Source organism: Chelon labrosus (assembly GCF_963514085.1).
Source record: "Chelon labrosus genome assembly, chromosome: 4".
In the NCBI taxonomy this organism is placed as follows: Eukaryota; Metazoa; Chordata; class Actinopteri; order Mugiliformes; family Mugilidae; genus Chelon; species Chelon labrosus.
Genome location: NC_140340.1, coordinates 16,695,059 through 16,721,998, shown reverse-complemented (window position 1 = coordinate 16,721,998; position 26,940 = coordinate 16,695,059). Strand labels below are relative to the sequence as shown.

General features: G+C 43.3%; 1 protein-coding gene across 2 annotated transcripts in view; it reads right to left on the bottom strand.

Moving 5' to 3' along the window:
* Nucleotides 1–26,940, bottom strand: part of LOC311487009 (acid-sensing ion channel 1) — a 154,371-nt gene that overhangs the window by 6,464 nt on the left and 120,967 nt on the right. For both annotated transcript variants that reach the window (XM_084543091.1, XM_084543090.1), the window contains exons 3-7: nt 12,152–12,302; nt 8,672–8,799; nt 2,371–2,521; nt 1,466–1,522; nt 798–951 (exon numbers count right to left, since the gene is read on the bottom strand). In XM_084543091.1, coding sequence (XP_084399217.1) covers nt 798–951; nt 1,466–1,522; nt 2,371–2,521; nt 8,672–8,799; nt 12,152–12,302 — 641 coding nt within the window. The remainder of the gene's footprint in view (nt 1–797; nt 952–1,465; nt 1,523–2,370; nt 2,522–8,671; nt 8,800–12,151; nt 12,303–26,940) is intronic.

The window sequence follows — 26,940 nt, the reverse complement described above, 5'->3', positions numbered from 1 at the left end:
TGTCGCCTTCTGAGTATATAAATTTAGTTTCATGCCTGGAGAGACTTGGTTTAGCTCTTACGGTCTTCTCAGTATGCTTTAAAAAATGTTCCAGCTTGTTTCAGTGATCCAAACGTCACATTTATGTTTATATGTACTTTATAAATATTTCAATGTAAGGAAGGACTGAAGATGAGCTCAATTTCCTTATGAATATTACTCATGTCTGATGAAGGGAACATTTTTGGGGACTCATTGGTATAAATTAAATCTCCAGAAACACTTGAAGTATATGGAACATCTTTATTAAACCGTCGTGTTTTGGCCCATGGCCTTCATCAGGTTCATTGGTCTGACAAAGTTGTTCCACGCGCTACTCCACTGTCACTGGAGTCCATTTTTACTTTCTCTTCTTCCTTTTATGAGTCATACACCGATCAGCCACAACATTAAAACCACCAGCCTGTGAGGTGATTAACATAGATGATCTCGTTACAATGTAATGTTCTTCTGGAGTCCTGGCATTTATGTGGATGTTACTTTGATATGTAGCACCACCTCCACGGCAGCAGCAGGAGGGTGCTCCTTGCATCCCGGTGTGATATGTACCGTGGCCAAGTGATGCCAAGTTACAGAGCTATTCGCTGGCTCAGTGGTCCAGTTCTGATGCTCACGTACCCAATTGGAGACGATATCGGCAGTTGACAGGTGTCTGCATGGACACCCTGACAGGTCTGATCCGACAGTCAGTCAAACTTAAAGCTTAAAGCTCATCCTTGGAGCAATCAAATAAAGCATATTTAAAGAACATGACTTACGCTATGTACTGCTCTGTCTTGTTGAACTTCTTGGCAAGGTATTTGGCCGACGCTTTGCTGGGAATCTTGACGAAGGACAGCTCTTTGCCGTACCGCGTCAAGTTGCAGGGTGTCTCGCACACGCAGTAGTCGTTGTCTCTCTCTACAAGAAAGTCTGAAAAGGGGAAAGAGGAAGGCAAGGAGAGGAGAACGCAGACAGAGATTGAATGAGAGCCCACACAGGGACGGATGGATTAATCGTCACCCGAGGATGACAAACAAAATGCCAGCTGAGTGAAAAGTGTCAAAGAAAACACGCGAAAAGACGCCGCGAGGAGCGACCCCAGAGACCCTTACAAGAAACACAAAAGATAGACACAAGCCGAGAGTCAGGGAGGCAGCGTTAGCCGCAGGCCGACAAGTGAGGCAGTGTCATGAAAGAGGGAGAGATTGCATGTCAATAAGAAAACAAGCAACAGACATGAAAGGCCTAAAAGCATCAGTTGATGGAGAGACGGGAGCATGAAAGGGAGAGCCCCAGTGCCAAGCCTGAGGTTTACTGTTTGAGACCGTCGACCATCAGGCTGAAGGAACACTACTGTCTGTTATCAGCCGGGATCTGGAGCTCTGAACAGTGCATACACACATGCACACACACACGCAAGCAACATGCTGATTTATCTCCTTACCCAAGGCAGGATCTGCACACTCCTTGTACTGCTCCGGGGTGCAGTATGGGGCATCTCCTAGGGACAGGAAGAAGAGACACAATGAACAACAAAAGGGCAACAAAAGGCTTTCATAGAAGGAGATCAGGACTTTTAATTAATTTTGTTACATAGTGTCAATACAATCCTGATCACGTGTGGATATTTGACATAAATCTGATGTCATCTCATAACTGATTTCATTAACTTTTGCCCCTTTCCTGCATCTCATCAACACTTTCAGTCTCCGTTACCGCTCCGTCTTTCGTTCTCTGGTAATTGTCCCTCCCCCTCTACCTGGACATGCCGATTTATTTCCCCGCTTCAATTATTTACCGCATTTTAAAAATAAGACTAATGATGGTGATATGGGAGCAGATCACGATCCGCAGGGAGTAGAGGATTTAAACCGGGGAGCTGTCCGTAGACACACAATAGTCAACTGCACGATCGCGGTGAGATAGCAACTAATCCTGATTATCACAGACTGTCAGGTTGTCTTTACGCAAGAGAGAGACATGAACAATTATTGGACAGGTGAGAGTTAACAGAGGCCAAATCCAAATGCTTCCTCCGTGCCAGGCACCTTTTCAATTCGCCATCCGAGACGCCACGGAGTGATTAAATGTAGGAGGTAGAGAGCAAACGCCAGCTGTAATCACTGCACAAACACAAAGTGAAAACAGTTGAGTTTTCCGACTCACTGGAGTGTGAAAGTATCTGATTTGCTGCAGTTTCTGGCAAAATGCTGTTTGTTCCTTGAGAATAGTTTTTGTTACCTCAACTTCAAATGGAAGTGTCTCCAATGAGATTGCAACAACCACCGCGGGCACTTCGCGTATTTGCGAATAAATGTAGATAAACGTGATCCTTGCAGAGGCTCCTACCGGGCATGTGGACCATCCTGCAGTTGCAGTTCTCCACCAGGTATCGCGTCTCACAGTCGATCCTGCAGGCCGTGAGGCTGTACGAGCTGAAGAAGTCTGAGTCCATCGGCGTGGCTTTGCAGTCCCCCCACGGCGGAGGCAGGTACGTCAGCTGAAATAGAGGCAGAGCCACTTTAGTCATAAAGCATGCTGACTGCTAGACACCCTGTTCGGCGCCCTGTTAATGCAGTCACTTGACCTTGTATTTTCTATCAGTATGATGCCAAACTTGTTACCCTGGCTATATGAGAGGCCATTACACATTTACTGTATTTGGCGCAGAAGATGAATCTCGTGAATGCATGAGTACAGTGGTGGCTATTGTGGGAGCTTCTCTCCTACGCCTCTCCTATTCCTGGTCTCCCACCGTGCTTTCATTGTACTTCCTACTCTTCATACAGGGTCTGAATAGTATCGGCTGCGTAGTAGAGCTGTGATGTTGTAAGAGCTTCACTTTAAACAGCTTTGCTGCAGGACAGAATGCCATGTTCCTCGCGTTTGATCCAAAGATCTCTCAAATAGTTGTAAGTCTAACACACAGAGACTCTGTAACTTCTGTCTGTCCTTTGTTTTGTTGTCTGTGTTATACAGTATGTTAATATATTTACATCAATAAATACTGAAAGGAAATTGCGCAACACACCAAGACTTCAGGTCTGTATGGTATACAATGCACTGAATAGTCTGAATATATCACATGCAGTCACATTTCAAATACTTATATTCCATAAGTCTTAACTTGGTCAGGCAAATTATCAATTATCACATGTATTATTATTATTATTCCACAAATGTGTATTATTTTTTATAGCACGCTAGCCTCTCAGTAGGGGTTCACTGCCTCACACACTAAACTGACATTTTACTGGAGCCCCAACAAACTGTTATTTTTCTAGACTCATTTAAAAACGAAATTGTGAAAAATGCCCATCATAATTTCCTGAAGTCCACTTGGACATATTTGTATTGCTTGTTTTTATAACCAACAAGTCACATTTGAGAGGTTGACACTGGTGAATTATTTAATTATATGAATATAATATCAAAATAGCTTTATTTTCTGACAATCCATTTCTCAATTGACTAAACAAATAAAACGTCTCCATCCTCTACACACTTTTGTCTAGTTTTCAATTGTTTTAGCACAACACTAACTGTTACTATGGTAACTACGCGGGTACACTTAGTATGCATTTATAAGAAGTTTACAAAAAGCCAAATACACCAATAGGTCATTTGCACTAAATGATAAAAATGCTCACTCAAATATTCTTAAGGTTAATAAATATAAAAAAATAAAAATCACATAATCCCTGATTAGAAGTGATCACGGAGTCAAAATAAAGTTAATACATTAAAAATGTAAATGTAAATACTCCTCCAAACCCTGCGTCAATGAATCATGTGTACGCTTGAGTCTGAGTCGAGCTGTTCACGGAGACAAAGTGAACTGATTTGCATGTTATATTACATTCTAGTACATTAGCAGTACTTGCTTACATTTAACCCGCCTCAAATAACAGAAGGGCAGAATCTGATGCAATAAATGAAGTAGGGAGCTAAAAGAAGAAGAAAAACAGCCCCTGCGTGTTTCAGCCTCATCAGTTCAAACAGTGCATCACTGAGTGCTCACACAGCAATAAATTAAAGGCCACTGTTGTGATTTAGGGGGCCTGCATCTTACAGTTTGCACTGGAGTGCAAGACACGGGGTGTCACATACTGGATTTGGTTCCTAATAACCCAAGGCCATGTTCAACATGCACATACAGTACTCACATACAGTACAGTGCACACAAGAAAACCAGAATTAATCATCATATAGATTGTAATGACTCCTCTGCTTACCTACCCATCAAGGACGTCTTCCAAAGTCAAACAGAATATAAAAAGCCCTCGGAGCTGGGCGAAATGTGACAATCAATAATAGCTCTGCATATGTATTTATTCAGCTCGTCACGTGGGTTTGATCTATTGAGTAAGCCATAACACTTAATAGCGGCTTTCGTGCAGCGGCATTACTTCTCATCGGTTGAACTTAAGCAAAAGCTTGATTCTGGACGTGTTGCGAAAAGGATTTCAAGATGTTTTAATGTGCTGTTAGCTGTCTAACGACCATGAGAATGAAAATAAATGAAGTTAAGATTGTGACCTCCATTCCTCATTCATTAACTGAATGGGAGAGTAAAGTAAAGAGTAAAGGGTAGAATAAAGGGAGCATGGAGACACGCTGGAAGAAGAAACATTTTGAACTTTTCACTTTTTATGTTAAGTAGAAGGGATATTGCAGATATTTCTTTCATGGGACCATGGTGATTGACAGTTTGGCTGCCTGAGAAGTCCCTGACAGCTTTACACTACTGGACTGCTGAAGCAGGGAGCTGAATGAATGCTAGCAAACTGCATTAGATTAATGAAGAGTGAGCGTGCCAGACAATGGAATGAATAAATATAGAGAAAGGAAGGGGAAAGAGAGACAGAGAGAGAGTCATACTGAAGAGAGAGTATTGTATTAATCACTACTGGAGAGGAAAAAAGCAACGGAGCTGGTGAGAAATAGAGAAAAACAAAGAAGGACACTCTCCTGCAGGCGCGACATTTGCAGCATGCAAAATCCTGCTGCAGCCTGCCGACACTGGGACGCACTCACAAGTAGAGTGGACGTGGATGGACTGAGATCACTCCCAAATCCATCCCTTTCTGTCCTCCATTCATTATGCATGGTTCTGTTGCATATTAGGGGCGAGTATATGATTTGTCTGGCCGCATGCTCGACATCTCGCCTGCAGGATTATTCACAGTTCAGGGGAAAAGCCTACATACACTTCATTTCACAAGATTGACTCTGACAAGCTGACTGGGAAAAGTTTGTGTTCCTTGTTTATGTTCAGGCCCCCAGTGTGGGCAACTATTAAGACTGTACAAGGGCTCAAGGTCTCTAAGGAGCCCACATATAGATTATGAAAAGTGTCTTCAGCTGCACCGTGGCATCTGTAGCTTAGTGGTAAAAACACTTTTCAACCAACAAAATAGTCTTTTCAGTGATGTTGATGGAGAATAAACAAGCGGCTGTCCTTTAGAGATAGGTTTGTGGCAAACGTTTTGGGTTCTATGTGTAACACAGAAGGTAAAAATATGTTTTTAACAGCCTTTCTGTGAAAGAAGAATAGCATTTGTCCTTCAACACAGCACAGCGCTGATACTGCAGAGCCAGAGACCTTGTGGGACGCCTCATTTCAACTCCCTGAGGTTTAACAAAAGCCATGAGCAATGACAAATATGTTTCTCTCCTGGGCGACTCAATCACAGAGCCACATGTACGGAGAGAGGAGTCTTGTGTTTTGAATTGCAGTTTATAACACAGGACAATGTGCAGGCCATGGATTAGCTGTTACACAGTATGTTTACTTTCAAGCCCCATTAGTCATGTTCTTCTTCTTCTTTGTGTGCTCATGTTGCTTTGAGACCAGAAAACTAACCAACGACTGGAGCGATCTGTGGAGAGTTTTCTGAGATTTCAGCACTTTTCAAATTACATTTAATATTCCTATAAAATATCCATTATTCAAGCTTTAAATGCATCAAAGTGAGCAGCTTAAATTTCAAATGACAGAAATGCTGAGTGGCTGGGGAGGGTTCAGTGACGCCCTCGGCCTGCTGGGAGAGAAGGGGGCAGGCCAGGGCAGAGCCACCAGGAGCGTCTGGGAGGAAAAAGAAAGATTCTCCAGATGGCTGGGGGGGGGGGGGGGGGGAGCAGAAGATTGTAACTGCTCCTGGGACACGGGCCAGGGCTTGATCAGCCCTGGCAGGGTCACCTGGGCTATTCAGGATGTCTGATGTTGCAAGGCAGAAAACACCCCCTACAGCAGTGGTTCCCAAACTTTTTCTGCTGGGACCCCCTTTGGTACATGAGAAAATCTTCACGACATCAGCCTTTTTTGAACACATAAAAGTAAACTTTACTGACCTGTCCATCTCATCGCTCCCATCCCGAGCCCACAAAAATTCTCCCGTCATATCCCGATCACGTAACTGCCCCCCCAAAGAAATCCTGTCCCGCAAAATCCCGAGAGAAAGACTCCTAAATCCCGTCTCGCTCCCTATGTTGCTGTCTAAAGTTGGGCACACTCACCGCATTGCAGCGTAATTTTTTAATTTAATCTCTGGCTCCGTCCTCCGTCCCGGTCCCGCCCGCTCCCGTTAATTATTTGCTCTATCTTGTCCCTATCACGTTACCAACAGTGAAAATGACACCCGTGGGAACACCGTGACTCGCGGGCGTCCTGAAAAATTGTCACCCTCTAATTCGATCCGCGCCCTGCGCCCCCCCTGCAATGGCTCTGCGCGCCCCCCACTTTGGGAACCACTGCCCTACAGCATATACAAGATGATACATATTACATGATTTAATAAATACTTACAGGGGAACTTCTACGCATCTAAGTTTGGTTAAGTTTTGGGGAGTATTACTGCATATGTAAAAAAAAGTTGAATAAAGCTTTTGGCGCTGCACAAAGAATGATAAATTGCCTCAGGTAATAGCAGCGTAGGGTAAGACTAAAGTTTGAAAATGAAATAAATCTGGCACTGTGTTCAAGGTGCAACCTCAGGGATGGATAAATGAGCAAATGATTCCTCGAGTTACTTTTTTTTTTTTTTAAATACCTAACTTAAACAGCCTTCCATCTCTATAACAAATTTACCTATTTATGACAAATGTTTGAATCTTTATATGTTTTACTCATTTAAACTGAGGCTCAAAGTTACACATAATTTAAGGCTGCTTTGTCCGTCCTTATATCTAGTCAATATTTGTGTTGTCTGTACTCAAAGCCACATTAGCTGCTAGTAGCAGAATGCACTTCAATCTTAGGCTGTCATTTGTCGAACTCCATTGTCGTTAATAGAGCTGCAAATGTGTGCAATAAAAGAGACAGTGACTCTGGTCCTCTGGTACTGCAACTATGCTATTATAATGACTGTGGCACTAAATGGAGTGGAGTGGAGTACTCTGAGAACAGATAAGCAGCACTGCTGTTAGAGTAATTATTTCAATATGTTGATAGATAAGAAATAAATAGACTCAAAGTGTTTCTTGTGATTCTTTTAACAGTACAACAGATCGTTTGTTCTGCAAATCTTCAAAATTAGAATAAAGGCAGTGGTGGGCCAGCACAGTTTAGGCCAGCAAAGCGTTCTCTGCTGGCTCTCTGCTGGACGCAAAATCACTGACTTACATTTTAATATTATTAATCTTATTAAATTATTCCCAATAGCCCATTCTTTTCACATTATGGCTTGTCTGTCTCTCAGCTGCGGTGCTTCTGGCAGTGTAACTATGCATTAGAGCTTTTAGCCAATCATATTTCAGCCATCACGTGCTGCCGGAGTCAAAGAAATCTGCCTGGGCTTGAAATACATTGTAATGATGCTGTTCCTTTGTGTGTCTGTATCCTTTGATTGGAGGGTCAGAGAGCCGCTCCGTTTAAGCCAAGCTAGCGGTTCATGTTTATCTGTTGCGAGCTGCTACAGATGAAGAAAATAGTACCCGTTAACGTTTTGATTTCTGATAGCATTTTTTGAACCCACAACGGAAGAAGGAGGAGAGGCTATCGATTTAGTTGCAAATCTTCTTAGAAAGCCATTTTCAGGGCGGAATTTGAAGGAATAGCTGGATATTGTGAGGAAAGGCTGCCTAATCCCGGATCTAGTTAGCCTGACCCAGCTGGGGAAAGGGTGTGTCTGCCACTTTCAGGTCAGCAAATACGAGGGCTACCCTTGACTGTCAGGCTCCGAGGAGGAATCCACATTGTTTCTGGTGAGTAAAATTAATTATATTTACATCTTGTATGTACATATTTGCCATTTTATTGGGTCGACATTGATGTTTCTGCTGGATTTGATTATATGTGGAGCTGGCGCACAGCTACAGAACAGCTGTGGGTGAGAGGAGGCTTTTTGAATTGTTCCAAGTGAGTTTCTTGCTTTAGTAATGGCATTCATCTGGCTATATGAGATACCTGTCTACGATGCAACTCCCTGTTTTATTGCCTATCCTATTATGTTGACGGTTTCTATAGCAGTGGCGTCATAACGATCACATTAAGACATGTTTTGAATAAGGTTGGAGGGCACTGAAGGCCTAGGTGTAAAATGCACGGCCCACCACAGTACAAAAGGCTAACATTACCTAGACTGTTCAAAGAAATACACTTCAATATGTTATCATGCTTTCAGCATTTTTTAACTTTCCAAAGACCTACCCGTTGTTCCTGACAGGAGACAAAGGTCTGAAACCCCGGTGCCACTCCGAAGCCCAGCTGGTCAATAAACGGAGGCTCGTCCTGAGAGTGGATCTGAACTTTGATCCCTGCTTCAAACGATGTCTCGTCTGTGGACAGGAAGAGGTGAGGACATTTACAGAAGGGATGATGATTTGTATGCACACATTGGCCCACATGATCTACCCGGGCAGCAATAGTCAGATATCAGATGGAGACAGAGCTTCGCAGTGTTGCAATATGTCTCAGCCAGTGAGTGAAAAAAGAAAACTTAAAGAACAATGAAGCAAACACATGAGAAATCGTAGACGTTTGAGCTGGTCTTTCATGGATGACAAACACTCTGTGGTCTTTTGAGAGTTAATACGAGCTGGAAGGAGGAGCGAAAGGAGGAAGGAGATGGACGTCCCAAATAGACCCGTTATTTACTACAAGGGGAAATGGGAGTGAATGGATAAATTAATATATAAATGATGATGAGGATAAAAGGAAAATCAATACAGCTGACAGCTTCCTTCGCTGCAGCACTCTGCTGTATAGATTTTAAATGAAGCAGATGAGCTTCTTTGATACTGAGATCAGGGGAGAATCACAATGACACGGTGACTCAAACCTATACTTGTGCAAACATATTTCTATCACATTGGCAGAGAGCTGGAACTGCTTATCGCGGCGATGGCAGGTTGGATTCAAGAGATTTAGCGTCTCTGAGTGCTGGCTCTGGGATAAAACAGGATGCCTGTTTCTTGCTGCCTCTTCTCTCCGGTTGTCACTTAGTATCATCCTCTAAGTGCCAGGCTTTCTCTGTGTTTTCAATTAAAGAGCTCAGAGATGCGGCTGGGATTCAGCGAGAGAGCTTCGACAAAGAGCGACAGACTTTTACTGTTACACGTTGCTCCTCTCGTACTGGTTACAAAGCCATTTTCTGCTGCTGCCAAGACAAATGCTTGAGGCTCGGAGCAGCACATATACATAAACTAAGTAGTGCCCGGGCTTCTGCTTGCAAAGGCGTGTGTCATCTTTAAATCATGGCCATCTGTCGTTCTTAAAGATTTGGAATTAGGGGCGATCACTGAAACAAAATGAAAAATGTACCTTACTTGAGAGTGTACAAGCATATTCGGCTTCCTCAAAGCTATTTCACAGCCCGTGCTCTCTGATGAAATGATTTCAGCAATGCAACAATAACACATTTCTCAGCAGAGATGTCAATATAACCGAGAATGGTTAACAATAAAATTATAACCTTGTCAGTCATGACTGTGGAAACTAATTTTCAGAGCCAGCAACACACACATTTTCACATGTACTTTGCCGCAAGAATCACCAGAATCTGTGGTAGCTGTGGTTAAAGTTTTCTCCACGTTTCAGAAAAGCTTCCAGGGCTGACATTGTTATCTCCGTGGCATGCCATACAGTCTCTGCAGGATTTAGGTCAGAGCTCTGGAGGGCGATTTTAAGACTTTGATTTTCTCCTGAGCAAAATATTCTTTCAGCAGCAGGCTGATCCAGCTGAAACATCCACTTCTGTCACTTAAATCATTTTATTTCTTTTTTTTGGCAGATTTAAAGTTCCTCTGAACTCTTCAGAGTAAAAAAAACACCTCCATGTTTTCCTGTACCTCTGGGGCTGTTTGGTTGGAAATCTTCCTCTGGCTGTCTCCTCAAAAACTTTCAAATCCATGCAACTTGAATTTGGACTGACTGAAAATAACACATTTCCAAAAGCTTCTATCTTTCTGCGGATGTTCTTACGCAAATTTAATCCCAGCTGTCTTATTCTTTGAGCTCATGCATGGGTCTCTCTGCACCCACTCTCACAGATGCTAATGGACTGTGAGCTGTATCTGGTGATTCGTGGCAATATCTGAAGCAAGCGTTGCTGCTCTATATCTTTATTTTTTCTTGATTACACTCACACTTGTGCTGCCCAAGCTGCCACTCCTATTTCCTTCTGTCCTCCATGTTCGACAGCACACCCAACTGTGGTAGATGCACTCAAGCTTTCCTCTGAGCTCACGTCTCTTGGTTGCTGAGTGTGTCACTATATACTGTAATCACTTTGAGTGCAGTCTACTTAATTTTCCTCAGGGTAAAAGCTAAAATCTTGCAATATTTGTGAGATCACAAGTTTACATGACCATCCATCTTCAATCAGAAAGGTATATTTTGAGAAAATGTTTGAAGAAAATCCAACAATTTAAAGGGAATTAAGAGCAAATGTGTAGTCTATTTTGCATACTGCCAATTTTATTTTACAGTCATCTGCCTGTTTCCCCTTATGTATCTTTATTTAATCCCACTTCTGGGAGTGATTTATTTCACTTTTTCTCAGAGGTTCTTTGCTCCAGTATGAAACATTAATTGGATTTTTTTTTTTTCTGACGTCGTGAACACCACATCACTGGAATTTGTTTGAAATTACTACTTAGTAAAAACACAATATAAATTGTTAAAATAACGGAGATGTTCAAGAACACATGCAACATTTATTCATTCATTCATTTTCTAATCGCTTGTCCTCTGTGGCGTCATTGGGCGAGAGGTGGGGTACACCCTGGACACCCAGGTGTTGCACTGTCAGTAAAACATCTATCTATCTATTGACTGAACCACATCTAATATTAATTAATATTAATACAGTTAAATTATTTAGCCATGATGCTGCTTATATTTAAATATTACATGCATAAGATCATGGCTTTCTGCTCTGTGGTTCATGTTTGATAATGCTTGTTGTGTGCCTAGTGTTTCTGTGACCATACTGGTCTGTCTCTTCACATTCATTTCCCAGTGCCTATAAAATATTGATGCAAACACAGAGCAGCATATGCAGCTGCATTAAAATCAAACTTTGAGGGCCCCCTGAAGCACCACCGGGGGAGACTATACTCCGATGAGGGGTCATCCCTGAATGAGAGTCGGTGGTCACCATTGATTTAATTTCTGGCAAACGGTTCTGCTCTTGTTTGATTCATGCGGTCTTGAAGCCAACTGACAAGTGATACAATTAAACGACAGTGAAATAAAATTTTCATGATCAATATCCATCTGTCTTTATACAGTTTAGTCGATAACAGGTCTAGGACACAGTGGGGGGCCTTTAATTGATAAGAGAGTTCATCAATCATAATTAATCAAAGTGCAGTGATGTTTCTGGGTCAGAAGTTGACTTTTTCAGTGCATACATTTTCTACGTAAGAAACTAAGTTTCATCCTCTTTGATGTAAACTATGCAGGAGTTCACTATATTAAAAGGATTTAAGGTTTTACATTTACATCAAAAAGGGCTCACACCGAGACTCAGGGATTAGAGGAGAATCCCAGAGTCCCTGAGACAGTTTTTCCCCCCTGATATTTCTCAGCATCAACTCTGAAAATAATTGGTTTCTTTGGTGATTAATTGAGTAAAATATAACTTTTTCAAATCTGGGGTTGGGATGTTTCTCCAGGTGAGCTTACCGGTCTCTCCCCATACAGGCAAGTATTCATCCTGCTGGATATCCAACATCAGCTCCAGGCCGTTGCCCGTCCCACCTTTCATCGTCACCAGCAAGGGTATTCCATCTTTCCCAGAATTAAACGTGTAGCATTTTCCATAGCGAGTGAATATCTGAAATACACAGAGAGAGAGAGGGAGTGGGATTCATGGGATAACAAGCCACAACTGAGTGTACAGCCGTCTGTGTCAAGGTAAAGGTAACAGCAAATGGGGGTATTGTTTTAAAAGCAGCTTAAAAGCACCTTCTGCAACCTGTTCTTGTTAGGCTGTCAAATCTCAAAGGTCTTAGTGTTGAGATGCTGCTGACAAACTGAGCCCTCAGCCCTCTCTGTGCTGCATGATGTAGCAGGGCTTGAGTAAATATGACACAAGTTTTGTTTCAGAAGAGGACATCTTCTGCTTGAAAAAGTCTCACATACGACAATGAAGAAGGCTGCCGTCAAAGTAGGAGTGGTTGATCAGTTCATGCAACTGAAAGGGACTTAAAGGGGAACTACTGTTTTTTACAACCTGGCATAAAATACGATCGTTTACTCACCCATAACTCCGGACTCAACGGGGAATAGTATCATAACAAAATATTGGCGAAATGAACGAGTTGCGCGGCAGATAATGCGTTATTTAGAGGCTGCGTCTCGGTGCCCCAGTCACTCCCACTATATGGATATACACGGACATCTGACAAACAACTCCAAATGACACCAAAGTTATATAGGTGAGTAAACTATCGTATTATATGCAGAAATAAGGTCCAGGTTGTAAAAAACAGAAGTTCCCCTTTAAACATCATCAGCTTTACAAATGCAAATAGCCTTTTATTGCAAGTTGATGGAGGATCTTATGGATTTTGTTATGGAATTAAACTGTGCAAATTGACATACATATGTAACTGCTTTGATACAGGAAAGGTTGGGTAAAATTAGATAAATTGTACATAGCATGTCCTCAAACCACTGTGATTAGTGTTATTAGTTGGTCAGCCATTCTTACTACATATTCTACAATTGCATCTACTGGAGAGCCACTATAGCATTCAGAGGGGAGCTGTGACCTATTGGCAAAGACATGATTGCCAGTGAACTAATGGATGTATAATCAAATCATAAACATTAGGAAATGGAAAGCCACGGATACGAACCAAAATGAAACGCTGCTCTACTCTGTCGTCAAGCTGCATGATTGCGAGCCCTGTATCAAAGCCTTTTAACTCACAATTAACTTATCATTAACCTTCAGCATTTTGACATTCATATGAGGAAACAGTAAGAGGAAGCAGTGGAGGGGTTCGAAGAGGACAAATGTCACAAACAGAAATGTAATAATTGAAATAGGCCTGTTCTTTTCTTATCCCCATTCGTTGTGCAGATACTGGTCTCATAACATACAGTGGAGATGAGGATTCACTGTAACATAGTGGCACAGTTAGTACAAAAGGTTTTTTTTTTCTTTCTCTTCCTGAGACTGCCTAAAAATGTTGCAGCTCTCTAGACCTCGCTAACACGTAAGAGGGAGTTTATTACATGGCTGACTTATGAGTCAGACATTAGCACTTCATGACAAATTTCTCAAATGTCACAAACACCAGATGCAAGGAGCAGAACCAGAAAAACCGCAGTCACGTCTCACTAAGGAAAAGCTGGTATAAAGGGAATTCTGCTCGGTGAACTGTACGGGAAAGGATGAAGAAGGAATATCACAAAGGATTACCTCCCAAGACATGGTTATATTGGAGCTTTTAAAAAGCAAAGCGGTGAAATGTAATAAAAAGTCTTCTGATGGTCCGACACAATATGAGGTGTGACCTTTGAAGTGCATAAGTGGCAAAACTGACTGAAAAGCAGCGCCCGCGACGCCTGCATATGTGCCGAGACTCCAGAGCAGGACACAAACATCAATAAAAATGCCCCTGAAATCCATCTCAGTCCTGGAGATGCCTCTCGCCATAATCAGATCACGGTTTATCATTACTCTTTGGAATAGAAAGGCAGGGGAATCTTGCAATATCACAGCGCCACCTCCGTCCGCTCCTCAAAATACGTGACGATGACAACAGGCAAAACCTGCAGAAAAATAACACAAGCCTGCTTTTAGTGAGAGTCCTTCATGAGTGTGGATTTTAAACCAGGAGAGTCCTCCACATCCACACAAACCACCACTACGTTCGGTCAGTTTATTTCAAAAAGCTTTCCCACATTAAACCTCACTAAGCCAGATTTTTTCGACAAGTTTTAACAAAAGCTGCTCACAGTGAAAAGCAGAAAAGCATCTGACAGATGCACATCAAGAAAACACCCCCGATAAGATTGCTGCGATTGTGCGATGTGGTGAACGTCTTACTTCTTATTGTGCCGGCTCCCGAGCGCGCGCACGCATTTGTTGGAGAATATGAATGACTCTGCTTATATGGGAGTGTGTGTACAGTATTTGCGTGCAGCCACCCCTGCTTGCCATCTGCGTGTATGTGTTGGTAATGTGGTGATTGACTACAGGAGGCCCGTAGTCAGAGTTGCTGTGGTAACCAGGAGATTGTGCTGGCTGCATTGAGAGAAGAGCAGCAGCCGTGGGTGCCGGTGGCGACCTTGGGGAGTCGGGCTCCTCATTGTGTTTGTAGCTTAGAGGTTTGTGCTTCGTCTCAACATGGCTCCTCATGTCTGTCTTCCAAGCAACCTGCCTGTCATATTCACCTACCGTCTTGTAGCCAGTGCTGCTCAGAAACATCCCCTCAGTTCATCACCACAGAAACAAAAGATTTGAGATTGAAGGAAGTGAAAAGATAAGGCCAGAATTGTCGACACGCTGACCAAAAATATCTGAAACTAGTTGATATTAATCTCATTGCTGCAACATATTTTGCATTAGGGGAGATTTAAGATAGCTAAGCGGCTTTTCCTGAACAGCTAAATCCCGCATTGTATTCATTTTCCACACCACCAAACACTGAGCCCTATACGCTGCCCGCCGAAATGAGAACCACCTAGCTTGTAAACACGGAAAATAAATATTCAGATCAAGCCCACCTATGAGGACGAACACAGAGAGAGACATCACCTTGTCATGTTCTCGCAGGGTGGAGAAATGTCACGGTCCTTCTCTTCGATAAATAATTCACAGGAAGACAGCCTGACACTTTTGAGATGGCCCTCGGCTATCCTTTACATGACAATGTGACAAGGATGCACAAGCTGTTCCCTAAAGTTGCCAGGGAACCACTTTTCCTTCCTACATTGATTCCAAGATCAGTGCTGAGAACAAATACACCACGATTTATGACAGCCACAAAGACACACACCTAGCTGAGGCAACCGAGCGCCACCCAGGAAAAAAATATGATTTGCTGATATCAATAAATGAACACTTTTCTAGTGTATCAATTTGCTGCAATAGTGCTTTGACTGTTTAAGGTTGCAAACATCTCACAATATAACACATTCCAGCACAACACTCAAACATCTCGAAGACGATGTCATCTCAAGGTCTATTTCAGTGGTTGTGAGCTGTCATTCTAATCAGTCCTCATTAGCAGACGAGAACGCAGAGAAGCGGACTTTAAGATGGGACTGTTTTGTCAGCTACTGTTCCCGAGGTCAAGAACAAGCTTTGAAACTCAACGTTTAGACATGTCAGTGTGGATGGAAAATGCTCAAGGCGCTCAGGATCGTATAAAGTTGCAGTTCCAAGATGACTGATCAAACTCTATCTGCTAATGAGTACCCTGCACTACGAAAGCTGAGGAAGAGCTACTGAATGAACATGATATCTTGTTTCTGTGCAGCAAACATCTTCTTGCAATTTAAAACAATACAACACTTCTAGTCTCGTCTCAACAAAGACTGAGCAAAAATCTCTCAAAGACAATCTCATCTCATCAGTTTCTGTTTTAGTGATTGTTTTGAAGCTGTCGTGCTAATCGTTCCTGGAAGCAGACCTTGAGATGACAACCAGGATCAAGAATAAACTTTGAAACTCCACTTTCAGTCAAGTCAACGTGGACTAAAAGTCCCAGAGGCGCAGTTCCAAAATAACTGATCAAACTCCAACTAATGAAGAGGACTGCATGACATAAAAGTTTAGGGAGAGCAACCAAATTTTACATGATATCCTGTTGTTGTGTTTCGTCTGTGGAAGAAGAAGTGTTTCAAAATACCTCTTGCAGTATAATACAATACAACGCCACTTCAAAAATCTCTCAGAGGCAATCTCAGTTCATATAGTAGTTGGTTTTCGCGGTTGTTTTGGAGATGCAGATGAGAATGAACCGTGACATAAGACTGCTTGGCCAACCAAAGTCAGGAATAAACTCAATTTCAGCACTCAACCTTCAGTGACTCATGAGAAGGATGAGAAGTCCTAGAAGTGGTTGGGATCGTGGAAAGGGTCAACACTTATAATTCTAAGGTAACAGCACCAGGAAATATGAAAAAATATGAAAGCTCAGGAAGAGCTACGAAATGAACCCTGAAGTGATTTGTGTTTTGTCACTTTCACAAATGTTTCTGTCCATCAGTTCCAAATTACCTCTCACTAATTATCATAGAGCAGGTGTGAGTTAGCGAGAGCTGAAATCATGCTGTGAGTACACAAAAAGTCTCCCCGTTATGAAGAGTCACACCTGTTACCATCCCTGCTGCATAGCCTTCTGGACTAATGATGCTACTGCTGTTAACGCTGTAGATGGTGAACGAATGAATGCGCTCGCTCTGACAAACTGACGGTTTTGATTAAAAAGCTTGAAACGGTTTCAGCTCACTGTCTGTGCTCTCATCAAAATCGCTTCCAGATTTCCAAAATTCATGAGGAAAAAAGAAGCTCCCATTAAACTGATTATCCAGACATGAAATAAAGATATCAAATAAACCCTCACATACACTTCCCAGTAAGGATTTAGGTGTGGAGACTTGTCAATCAATGTGGCGTACAGAACATTCACAGGTCGACGCTTTAACTAAAATCCATGTCTGTGACCCGCGAGCGACGAGAGACCTGCCTGATGAGAATTAAGGATGTGTGTTGTTAAATCGCAGATAAAGAAGGACACCAAACAGAGGGAGGGAGGGGTGGATGGATAAATGGAAGAGGCCAGTGGAGCGTATTTATAGAGTTTCAGGGAGCCCCAGCAAAATGGGGAGTCTCCTGCACGAGAGTCAATACATCCTGAAACCTATTGTGTGTAGACGGCCTCGTCGTCCTCCTCCACACCTCACTTCACAAGTGTGACGGATGCTATTGGTCTGACTGTCTTGCCCGCCCTGAGGCCAACGAGGATGTCATCGATTATCTATGCACAAGCACATATCCCCAAAACTCAGACCATGGCACTTTGTTTACCGTGGAATGGGTTCCTGTTGTTGTGGTCACCCCTTAAAATACAATTCTTACGGATGTGCAGAGGAAGAAATTTATTCCTGTGATAACCATTTTTTTTCTTTTTGTGTTGCATGCATTATTTGCGTATATGGTAATGGTATGGTAATGACGCAGACTGAGGGGTGCCACCAAGGCCAGCAGCTTCAAGCAAATAATCCTTAGTCATACGACCTGCTGCGAAGCGGGACACGAACAACCTGACTTCCCAACATCAAATCGTGCTTCAACCACAAGAAGAAGAATCGACTTAACTGAAAACAAATTTGGGTAATGAGGTGCGAGAGGGAGAAACCCCAACTCGCACATTGTTCTCCACGTCGTGAGGGAGTGCAATCAATGGGGCTGCAGTTTACCAATGAGGCCAACGCTAGCAGCACTCTATCACCGGTGTCAGTGATTGTTGTAAAGCGCTGCTAAATGAATCAAAAGTCTTCATTAGGCTCAGATTGGTCCCCTGTGAGCGCAGGATTGGGCACACATCGATCCAGCACTGATGGACAACAGAGGAGGGGACCCTGTCCGACCATATGGAGAAGGCTGCTGCCTTTTCACAATAATAATAATAATAATAATGCTTGGTGTGGACTTGACAAGAATAATTTGATAATGAGAGAGGAAATGCGAGACGGATTAAATGTGAACGAGAGGCAGAATAATAATAATAATAAAAAAAGAGCGGGTGCTTATGAAGAAAATGCAAATATCACACCCACACTTCAAATCTTGTCAACCTGGGTTTAAGCAGGAGGAGGCTTGTTGTGGACTGAAATACAGTCTGAATAATCACTGCGAATGAAATTTAGGTATAATATATGTGCATATTTAAATATTATATGACTTGAGCTTCAGAGGTAGACAGAGGTTTAATTGAACCGAGGCACATTACTAACCAACAGTGCAGAGGATGGTGCATGGTGTACAGCACAGTAATTGCATGTGTTCAAAGCAAATTAATTACGCGGCCAGATAATATCTATTCTTGAGACACATAAATGATTCTGAGAGGTGATTGTTTACAGCTCACCTCGGCCTTGTAATTGAAAAAAGAAAGCAACCTCTAAACCTCCACCTCTGAAACCTGCATCGACCTGTTGGGAGGGGGCGTGGGAGTTACAACCAAATAAACAAAAAGACCCGAACTTTCACTCACGGTGCTGAAATTGCGCGGCCCGCAGAGCTCTCCCTGGTACCGACAGTACAACAACATCTCCTCCAGCTGGTGCCCCAGCCGGTCCAGCAGCTGCCTCATGGACGGCTGGGACTCCCGCGGAGGAGGAAGGAAGTGGTTGAAGTCCAAAATCCGAGACAGCGGGGACCAGGGCGGCTCGCCCCCTGCGCTCTCACCGCCGTCGCCCTGCAGGGGAATGAGCAGCTCTCTCGCAGCCGGGGACACCTGCCAGTTTCTCCCCAAAAGTCCCAGCCACCTCCCCGCGCTGAATATGTCACTCTTCTTCATGCGCCGCGGCAGCAGGAGGTTCTGGTTACAGATGGTGACGGCGGGGAAGACGAGCCGCTTGGCGTACACCATGTGCGCCTTGGAGTAAACGGGCGACGAGAGCAGGTACCGCACTCTGTTCGAGGACCAGGTGAAGAGCAGAGCCAGAGCCGCCAAGAAAGCCAGCAGCCACGCAACTCTCCGGGGGTAGGAGCCGCTGAGGAATATGTGCCTCAAGCCGTGCAGGGTGGTGTGCTTCAGGAAGAGCTTCCCGGCGTCGGCGAGGGAGCCCGGTCTCGGCTTCGAACCGGATGAGTCGCACTGGCACATTTTGGAGGAACGCCGGTGCGCGCTTGCAACATCGGTCCCGCTGTGGTCACAGTGACTGAGTCTAAAGTCGCCTCTGCGCTCTCAGATGGCTGCTGTTAGTCAGAGACTTTGAGGAGGGAGAGGGAGAGAGAGGGAGAATGGGGGAGAGAGGGAAGCGCACGCAGCTCTTCTCGGTCCTCGCAGGCACTGAGCAGCCGCTTGTGGCTAGTCCGGGGGGGGGGGGGGGGGGGGGGGTAAATTATTCAGAATGATTTAGTGCACTGTGCAGCAACAGGAGTCCGGGGGATTATACCATCTAAATTACAAGCAGTTAGTCTCTGAAAACCTGGAGAAATTCCCTCGAGACCATGGATTTAGTTAAAATCACCCAGTTATATTGTAACACACGTTCTTTCTGACTGCCTTCCAGTTTTAATTTGCACTTTCCACCTCCTCCTCCTCCTCCTCTCCCTCCAACCACACGCACGCACACACAGACACACTTCTGTGAAATATCCTCAGTGCGGTTTACTGAATGAAATCACTGGACTCAGGCCATTTGTCTTCCCCGTTCAAGCCCGTCACACACACACACACACACAGGCGCACACCGGCGCACGCAGGCTCATGCATACGCACACACACTCAGTGTTTTTAAAATATTGCTAATTTAATTAATCAATTAAATCATTTTCATTAAAACAATCAAACAAAACAGCCACATCCTCTTTCCAGTCAGGTGCCGGTAAGTAAACAGGCTGACATTCCCCACCGTCAATTCTCTCATACACTATATTACCAAAAGTATTCGCTCACCCATTCAAATGATCAGAATCAGGTGTTCTAATCACTTGGCCTGGCCCCAGGTGTATAAATTCAAGCACTCAGGCATGCAGACTGTGAAACAAGACATTTGTGAAAGAATGGGCCGCTCTCAGGAGCTCAGTGAATTCCAGCGTGGAACTGTCATAGGATGCCACTTGTGCAACAAATCCAGTCGTGAAATTTCCTCGCTCCTAAATATTCCACAGTCAACTGTCAGCTCTATTATAACAAAATGGAAGCGTTTGGGAAAAACAGCAACTCAGCCACGAAGTGGTAGGCCACGTAAAGTGACGGAGAGGGGTCAGCGGATGCTGAAGCGCATAGTGCAAAGAGGTCGCCGACTTTCTGCACAGTCAATTGCTACAGAGCTACAAACTTCATGTGACCTTCAGATTAGCCCAAGTACAGTACGCAGAGAGCTTCATGGAATGGGTTTCCATGGCCGAGCAGCTGCAGCCAAGCCACACATCACCAAGTGCAATGCAAGGCGTCGGATGCAATGGTGTAAAGCACGCCGCCACTGGCCTCTAGAGCAGTGGAGACGCGTTCTCTGGAGTGATGAATCACGCTTTACCATCTGGCAATCTGATGGACGAGTCTGGGTTTGGAGGTTGCCAGGAGAACGGTACATTTCAGATTGCATTGTGCCAACTGTGAAATTTGGTGGAGGAGGAATTATGGTATGGGGTTGTTTTTCAGGAGCTGGGCTTGGCCCCTTAGTTCCAGTGAAAGGAACATTGAATGCTTCAGGATACCAAAACATTTTGGACAATTCCATGCTCCCAACCTTGTGGGAACAGTTTGGAGCGGGCCCCTTCCTCTTCCAACATGACTGTGCACCAGTGCACAAAGCAAGGTCCATAAAGACGTGGATGACAGAGTCTGGTGTGGATGAACTTGACTGGCCTGCACAGAGTCCTGACCTGAACCCGATAGAACACCTTTGGGATGAATTAGAGCGGAGACTGAGAGCCAGGCCTTCTCGACCAACATCAGTGTGTGACCTCACCAATGCGCTTTTGGAAGAATGGTCAAAAATTCCTATAAACACTCTCCTCAACCTTGTGGACAGTCTTCCCAGAAGAGTTGAAGCTGTAATAGCTGCAAAAGGTGGACCGACATCATATTGAATTCTATGAGTTAGGAATGGGATGGCACTTCAGTTCATAGAATGAGTAAAGGCAGGTGAGCGAATACTTTTGGTAATATAGTGTATGTCTCAGTGATGTGAAATGTTTGAAGGAAACCAGAAAGGTCAAGGTGCTGCTGGTAAATTAATGGAAATCATGTTGTGTGGCTTTGAAGCGTCTCTTAGCCCCAAAGAGACAAACTTACATTTAATAGTTTTTTGACCCTGCAGTGCCTCGGTTTGGCTGCGATGAGAGGAATATCTTTCAAGCCGGCTGAAGAGGCTTGAATGCACCATCGATAAAGCGTTTTGCGCACACCATCTCCCTCTCAGGGGGTTTTGGTTAAGTGGTGGTTCATGCTTCGTCGGCCATCATCACGCAGTGTTCCAATCCGGAGTAAAAGCCGGACACCACGCAGGCCTGATTCAAAGTGTCTGCTGCCTCTTTTAGGCAGCATGCGGGAAGAGAGCTAAGTCTGTGTTCTGAAACATAAATGCTGTTTTTTATATATTAGATGTAATTTAGATGTATTCTAACTGAAACTGCAGAACTGAAACTGACACAACCAATATGCTGGTAATAATGCCTCATAATGAAAACAGCATGGACAACTAAGGCAAAAACAGCAGAACACATATGGCTTGCAAACAAGTCAGTCTATTAAGCGCTTGATCGGAAAATTATGAAAGAAGTTTAGAATTTCTGTGAGTCAACATTTCAAAAATTCAACAATGATGAAGGCACGGCTGCTACCAACCAAACAAAGAAGGGACCTGCTGCTTTGGTGGCCCCGAAATACAAAAATGTTTTGGCAAATTTAATAAAAAACAATTAGTGGATCTGCTGGTGTGGTGAATTAAAGTATCAGACTATTAAACTGAATGTCTCACATCCAGTTCGTCTGAATGCAATAAGGTGTAAACAGAACGGTGCAGAGGAAACAGAGACATTCTGTGAGTTATTGTAATTGACCTGATTGAATTAGCAGTTAGCTCGACAGCTACTGTGGTCCACCAATAAATCCTTTAGCAAAATAAAGTCCCACTGTTGAACAACCATGGGACATTGCTATTTATTTTTTTTTGGAAAGAATATGTATGTTAGGCAATATAACGTTTTTCAGTTTATTGGCTGCGACACATCAAGCCAACAACTGGTCGTTTGTCATTGTTGGACCGTCTGTGACCCTAGTTTTTGTGGTTCTGCGCCGGCAGCACCAATCAGACCTCTGTCGTTGGCTCACCTTAGTGAACCCCTTACACATGAAGAGAAACACAAGTGACCAAAGTAAAAGCAAGGGTTCATCTAATCTGAACATTTAAATCCTATTTGCACAACGACGCGATCATCTAGAGTGAATTAACCGTAGACCAGCTGATCATCATAATTCAGGGAAGGACAGGTCTGTACAAGGTTTATAGTTTTTGAAAGCCTCTTAGTTAAAAATAGCTCTTCCAGTTTCCCACGTTGAAAAAGTTGTATGAAAAGTGATTTCCTATTTCCTTTGTTTTGGTCCAGACACTGGGCACGTGAGGCCAGGTCATGATCAGCCTTGAGCCTTGTTGTAGTTTCTTCAACATAAGTCTAAAACAATGTGTGTTTTCCTGTATTACCTGATCTTGAGGTCTTAATGGAGTCACTGTTTTAAAACCTTAATTTCTGTGCTCATGTATGAGCGTATGATTATGATTAATGTTGCACGGGGTGACAAGCTACACTTCAATTCACCCCCTTGGGTTTCCTGCCTCTCCACATACTGGGCACACTCCTACCCAATCTTCAAAGGGAGGTTCTACCTCATCACACTTTGCACATTGACTACACATGAAATTCATGGAAGCTGGATGATACCAGGCAATCAACAGCGGTTAAATCTCTCTCCATGTTTCTGGGGTTCATACAGGATATACTCAGCTTGCTCATACTTTCCACCGCCGTTCTCTCCCCGTCTATGGGCAGCACACATCATAATGTCCCTTTAGAGAATAATCAAATCCTCCACTGAGGTGATTACTCATCTTTGAATGAGGGAGGTTGTCATGGGGAATGGTTGCTCAACTCCGGGGCCTCGATCACTTCTCATTGAGATACCACCATCACACGCGGCATTGAGGAGTAGAATCCGACAGGCAAGATGTGCTCAACTAAGTGCAGTCATGCTCAGAATGCTAGTTGGTTTGAACTTATAAAACTAAAGATGACTCTGGACTATATTTAACTTATATTTAATAACGCAGTGGGTGGCGCATCAGAATTCGCAGGAGATGGCTCCTGACACTTGCGGCATTTAACAGCATTTGTTCACGCCCGTTTCCCCAGCCAGCTCATCAAGAGAAAGACATATCGGAGGAGAGGCTCAGTGCAACAAGCTAATCCATCTGGGTGAAGGGATAATGATGTACTTTCTTGACAGAGAAACACAATCCCACAGCAAGTATAACAACAACAGAATTACAAATGCATGGCGCTCTGAAACCATGGTTAAAGAGTTTCACTAATGAAGCCATTACAAAAGCAAACAGGGATATTCAATAGGGGACCTTGGGCACATGTCTTTAGTCTATTAATACCTAAGCTGCTGTGACATTAATAAATATCATGCTCGACTGTTTGGCTCCTCAAACAGACCATGAATTTACCAATGGATACAGTGGAGAAACTGTTTCAAACACACCTTTTACAGATTCTATCAAGAGCAAATAAAATAAAAAAATGGAAAAGAAATCTCATTAAAAAAGCAGTTTATTTGATTAGTATTGGGCAGGCTTTGGCTAAAAGACTATTGATTTTTCAAAGTTAGATATACATCAAAGTTTGAAACTAGAAAATTGCTTATTTTTTCAACGGACGCAGGCATCGTCTCACTTTAAATGTAAATACATGCCTTCATTCCTATAAAAGTACAATCAAGCTTCATTGGACGGAGTGAATCTGTCTACTGTTAAGTAATTTCAGAGACGTTACTGAGACAAATCCCAGAGCTTTTGAACGTTAAGATGACATTAACACACTGATCATGCGGGAAGTAAATTTACAGACGTGTTGTTGAGTTCAAACCTTTCAGCAGCACTACAATGAAAGAAAACAGGGCGCAATTACAGGGAGACACTGACAAATGTCAGTATCCGCAGCAAACTGATGTCGTGTACTTCCACTGCAGGCTATTAAGCACCACACAGTATTAGTTGCTTGATCGCCAGAAGCTAATGCGAATGAGAGTGATCAGTACATAGCTGTTTTTAGGATGGATTTTTGCTTTGACAGTTCCACCAAATGAGAAAAAGACTTCAGTTTCAATCAGTGAAGCCAGTGAAGCAGTGAATGCTTTAAAAGCCAACAGAAGACGAATGAAAAAAGACACTGACATGCACAGAAATTTAATAGCTGCCACTTGATGTCATATCTTATCAATCGTATTAGAAAACCAGGGGGGAATACATCTTTTGGCATGCAGATGGTCAGGGCCGTATATACGAACAGTAACTCTATTTGTAGCGTTGGTTGTTCAGTCCTTGAACATGTCGTGGTATTTCTTATTCTCTATTTTTTGCACTATAAGCTCCAAGTTTTGCCTCAGTTTTATTGACAGAATGACTACACCTCTTTTTATACTTGCTTTATGCCACCTTATGTTATTTTTGTGTTTGAAATCCTAATCCGAGAGCCACCACAAAATATATTCACTGTACAACCTACAATGCCAGTAAAATGGGTTGTACCTTTCAGACTCGTTATGCTTTCATTAACTCATCTCTTTTAAGGACCTAAGGATTTTAAAGTACTTGTACAACCACATCTGACCCTTTTTTCAAGGTCAAATGCACAAGTGTCTATACTTAGATGTGGATAGATGTGTCAGGAATATGTAAAAGCCGCGAGCTTGTGGTCGCGACATGGTAAGTTGCGCACCAAAAACTCCTTGGTGTTCAAGTTGTAACAACAGCTGTGAGTCACGAGAACATTGCAACATTAGCAGGCTAAAGAAGACCCCATCTGAAGGCAGCCTCTATTTCATATGCAGGTATAATGGAACAGTATGTAGCAGTATTCATAGACGCTGCAGATTAGTGTTGCATGGCTGCACTATCTACATCTCTGACAATGGGTGCATGCAAATGGTTACGCCCTCTATACCCACACTATACCCGCAGTGAAGTGTCTGGATATTTCTCACCACTGGTCTGGCTACTAGTTTGGACTTGTGTACTTGGTAATTTGAGGTTGACAAGTTCGACTCTGTAACTCACATCCAACTCAAATGAGTCAGTCTGTAATTGGAACAGCAGTGTACCTGATGAGTATCCAAGTACAGATGGAGTACATCGAGTGATGCGGTTTCACAAGTCCTTCACTGCCTTTATCCGCCACACCTCAAATGATGTGGATGAAAGGCATGTCTGGACAGGCATGTAGAAGTCATTTACTGCCTATTTATTTAGTTTGTCGAAATAAAGCTTTATTTTTGTAATAATGTCTGGTATCTGCTTTATGTTAAGGCCCATGAGCCAGATTGTTAGTGATGTATATGTAGTCTGAGGAATTGTGAAGATACATTACATGCCATTATATTTTGTAATGCAATGTCATCCATTTGTGGGTGGATTTTGGACATTAGGATAGTTTGGCTAAATGGGTAAGATAATCTATCTCCTGCAGGTTGTAATGCAGTTCTTCAACATGCATAAGCGGTATATTTAAGTGAACTGTTACGCACTAAGCCGCTGATGTACTCAGGTTAAAACTCAATAAAGATAAGCGCATAAGAACTGCCTGTTGAATGAGTCTGCAGAGTGGAATTGCAGCTACGGAGACACTTGAAAATTTGGCTTTTTCATTAATTCCTTATCTGAAAAAAAGGGAGTGAGAGGAGAAACGTTAATTATCTGCGTGAAATGTGGATGCTGAGGAAAATAAACCTGGGGGATCCACTGTGTGTGCATGTTGCTGGCTGGATGCACTGATGGCAGAAGGCTTGTTTGTGAGAGCACTGGTGTGTCGAGGCACTCGGCACTTAATCAAACTGTCATTCTGAGTCCAGACCGGGGTGGGGTGGACAAACCTGGACCTTGACATGTGTAGACTGAGGCTACATGCAAGAAAGTGAACAATGCCGCCCAGCTCCACTCCCATCCTCTCTACTTATTTCTATCTCTTCTCTGCATTTCCCTCAATAGTCACTATACACTGCATCTGTTTGCTATTTTGCAATGCGGTTCCCTTCGTCCTGGCATTCGCCACCATGTGTCTTTACACTACAAGTCAACACTACTCACAAACACACCTTTGTTCTCTCCCCCCACCTCCCTTCCCTCCTCTTCTTCTGTGATCTCCGTATTCTTTCTGCTGCTCTTGGTTGTTGCTGTCTTTTCTGTCTCCCACCAGGAATATTCATCACCAAAGCATCCACAAGGGAGCAGGCAAAAAAAAATAAAAAAAATGGAGAGAGAGAGGTGGCGAAAGACAGAGCATAGGAAGAGAAATGGGATGGAGGCACGGGGAGGAGCAGAAACAGCAGCAGCAGCAGCAGTCAGGGTCCTGTGGCTGCAGGGGCTGACAGAGGAGCAGGTGGTGATTTACAGAGACAATTCTGAGGATAATTGTGTACATGATCTGAGGTAAGGAACAAATGCCACAAAAGCCACTTTTCCAATAGCCTCTCAATCTGCTGAGCTATAAGGTAGAATTA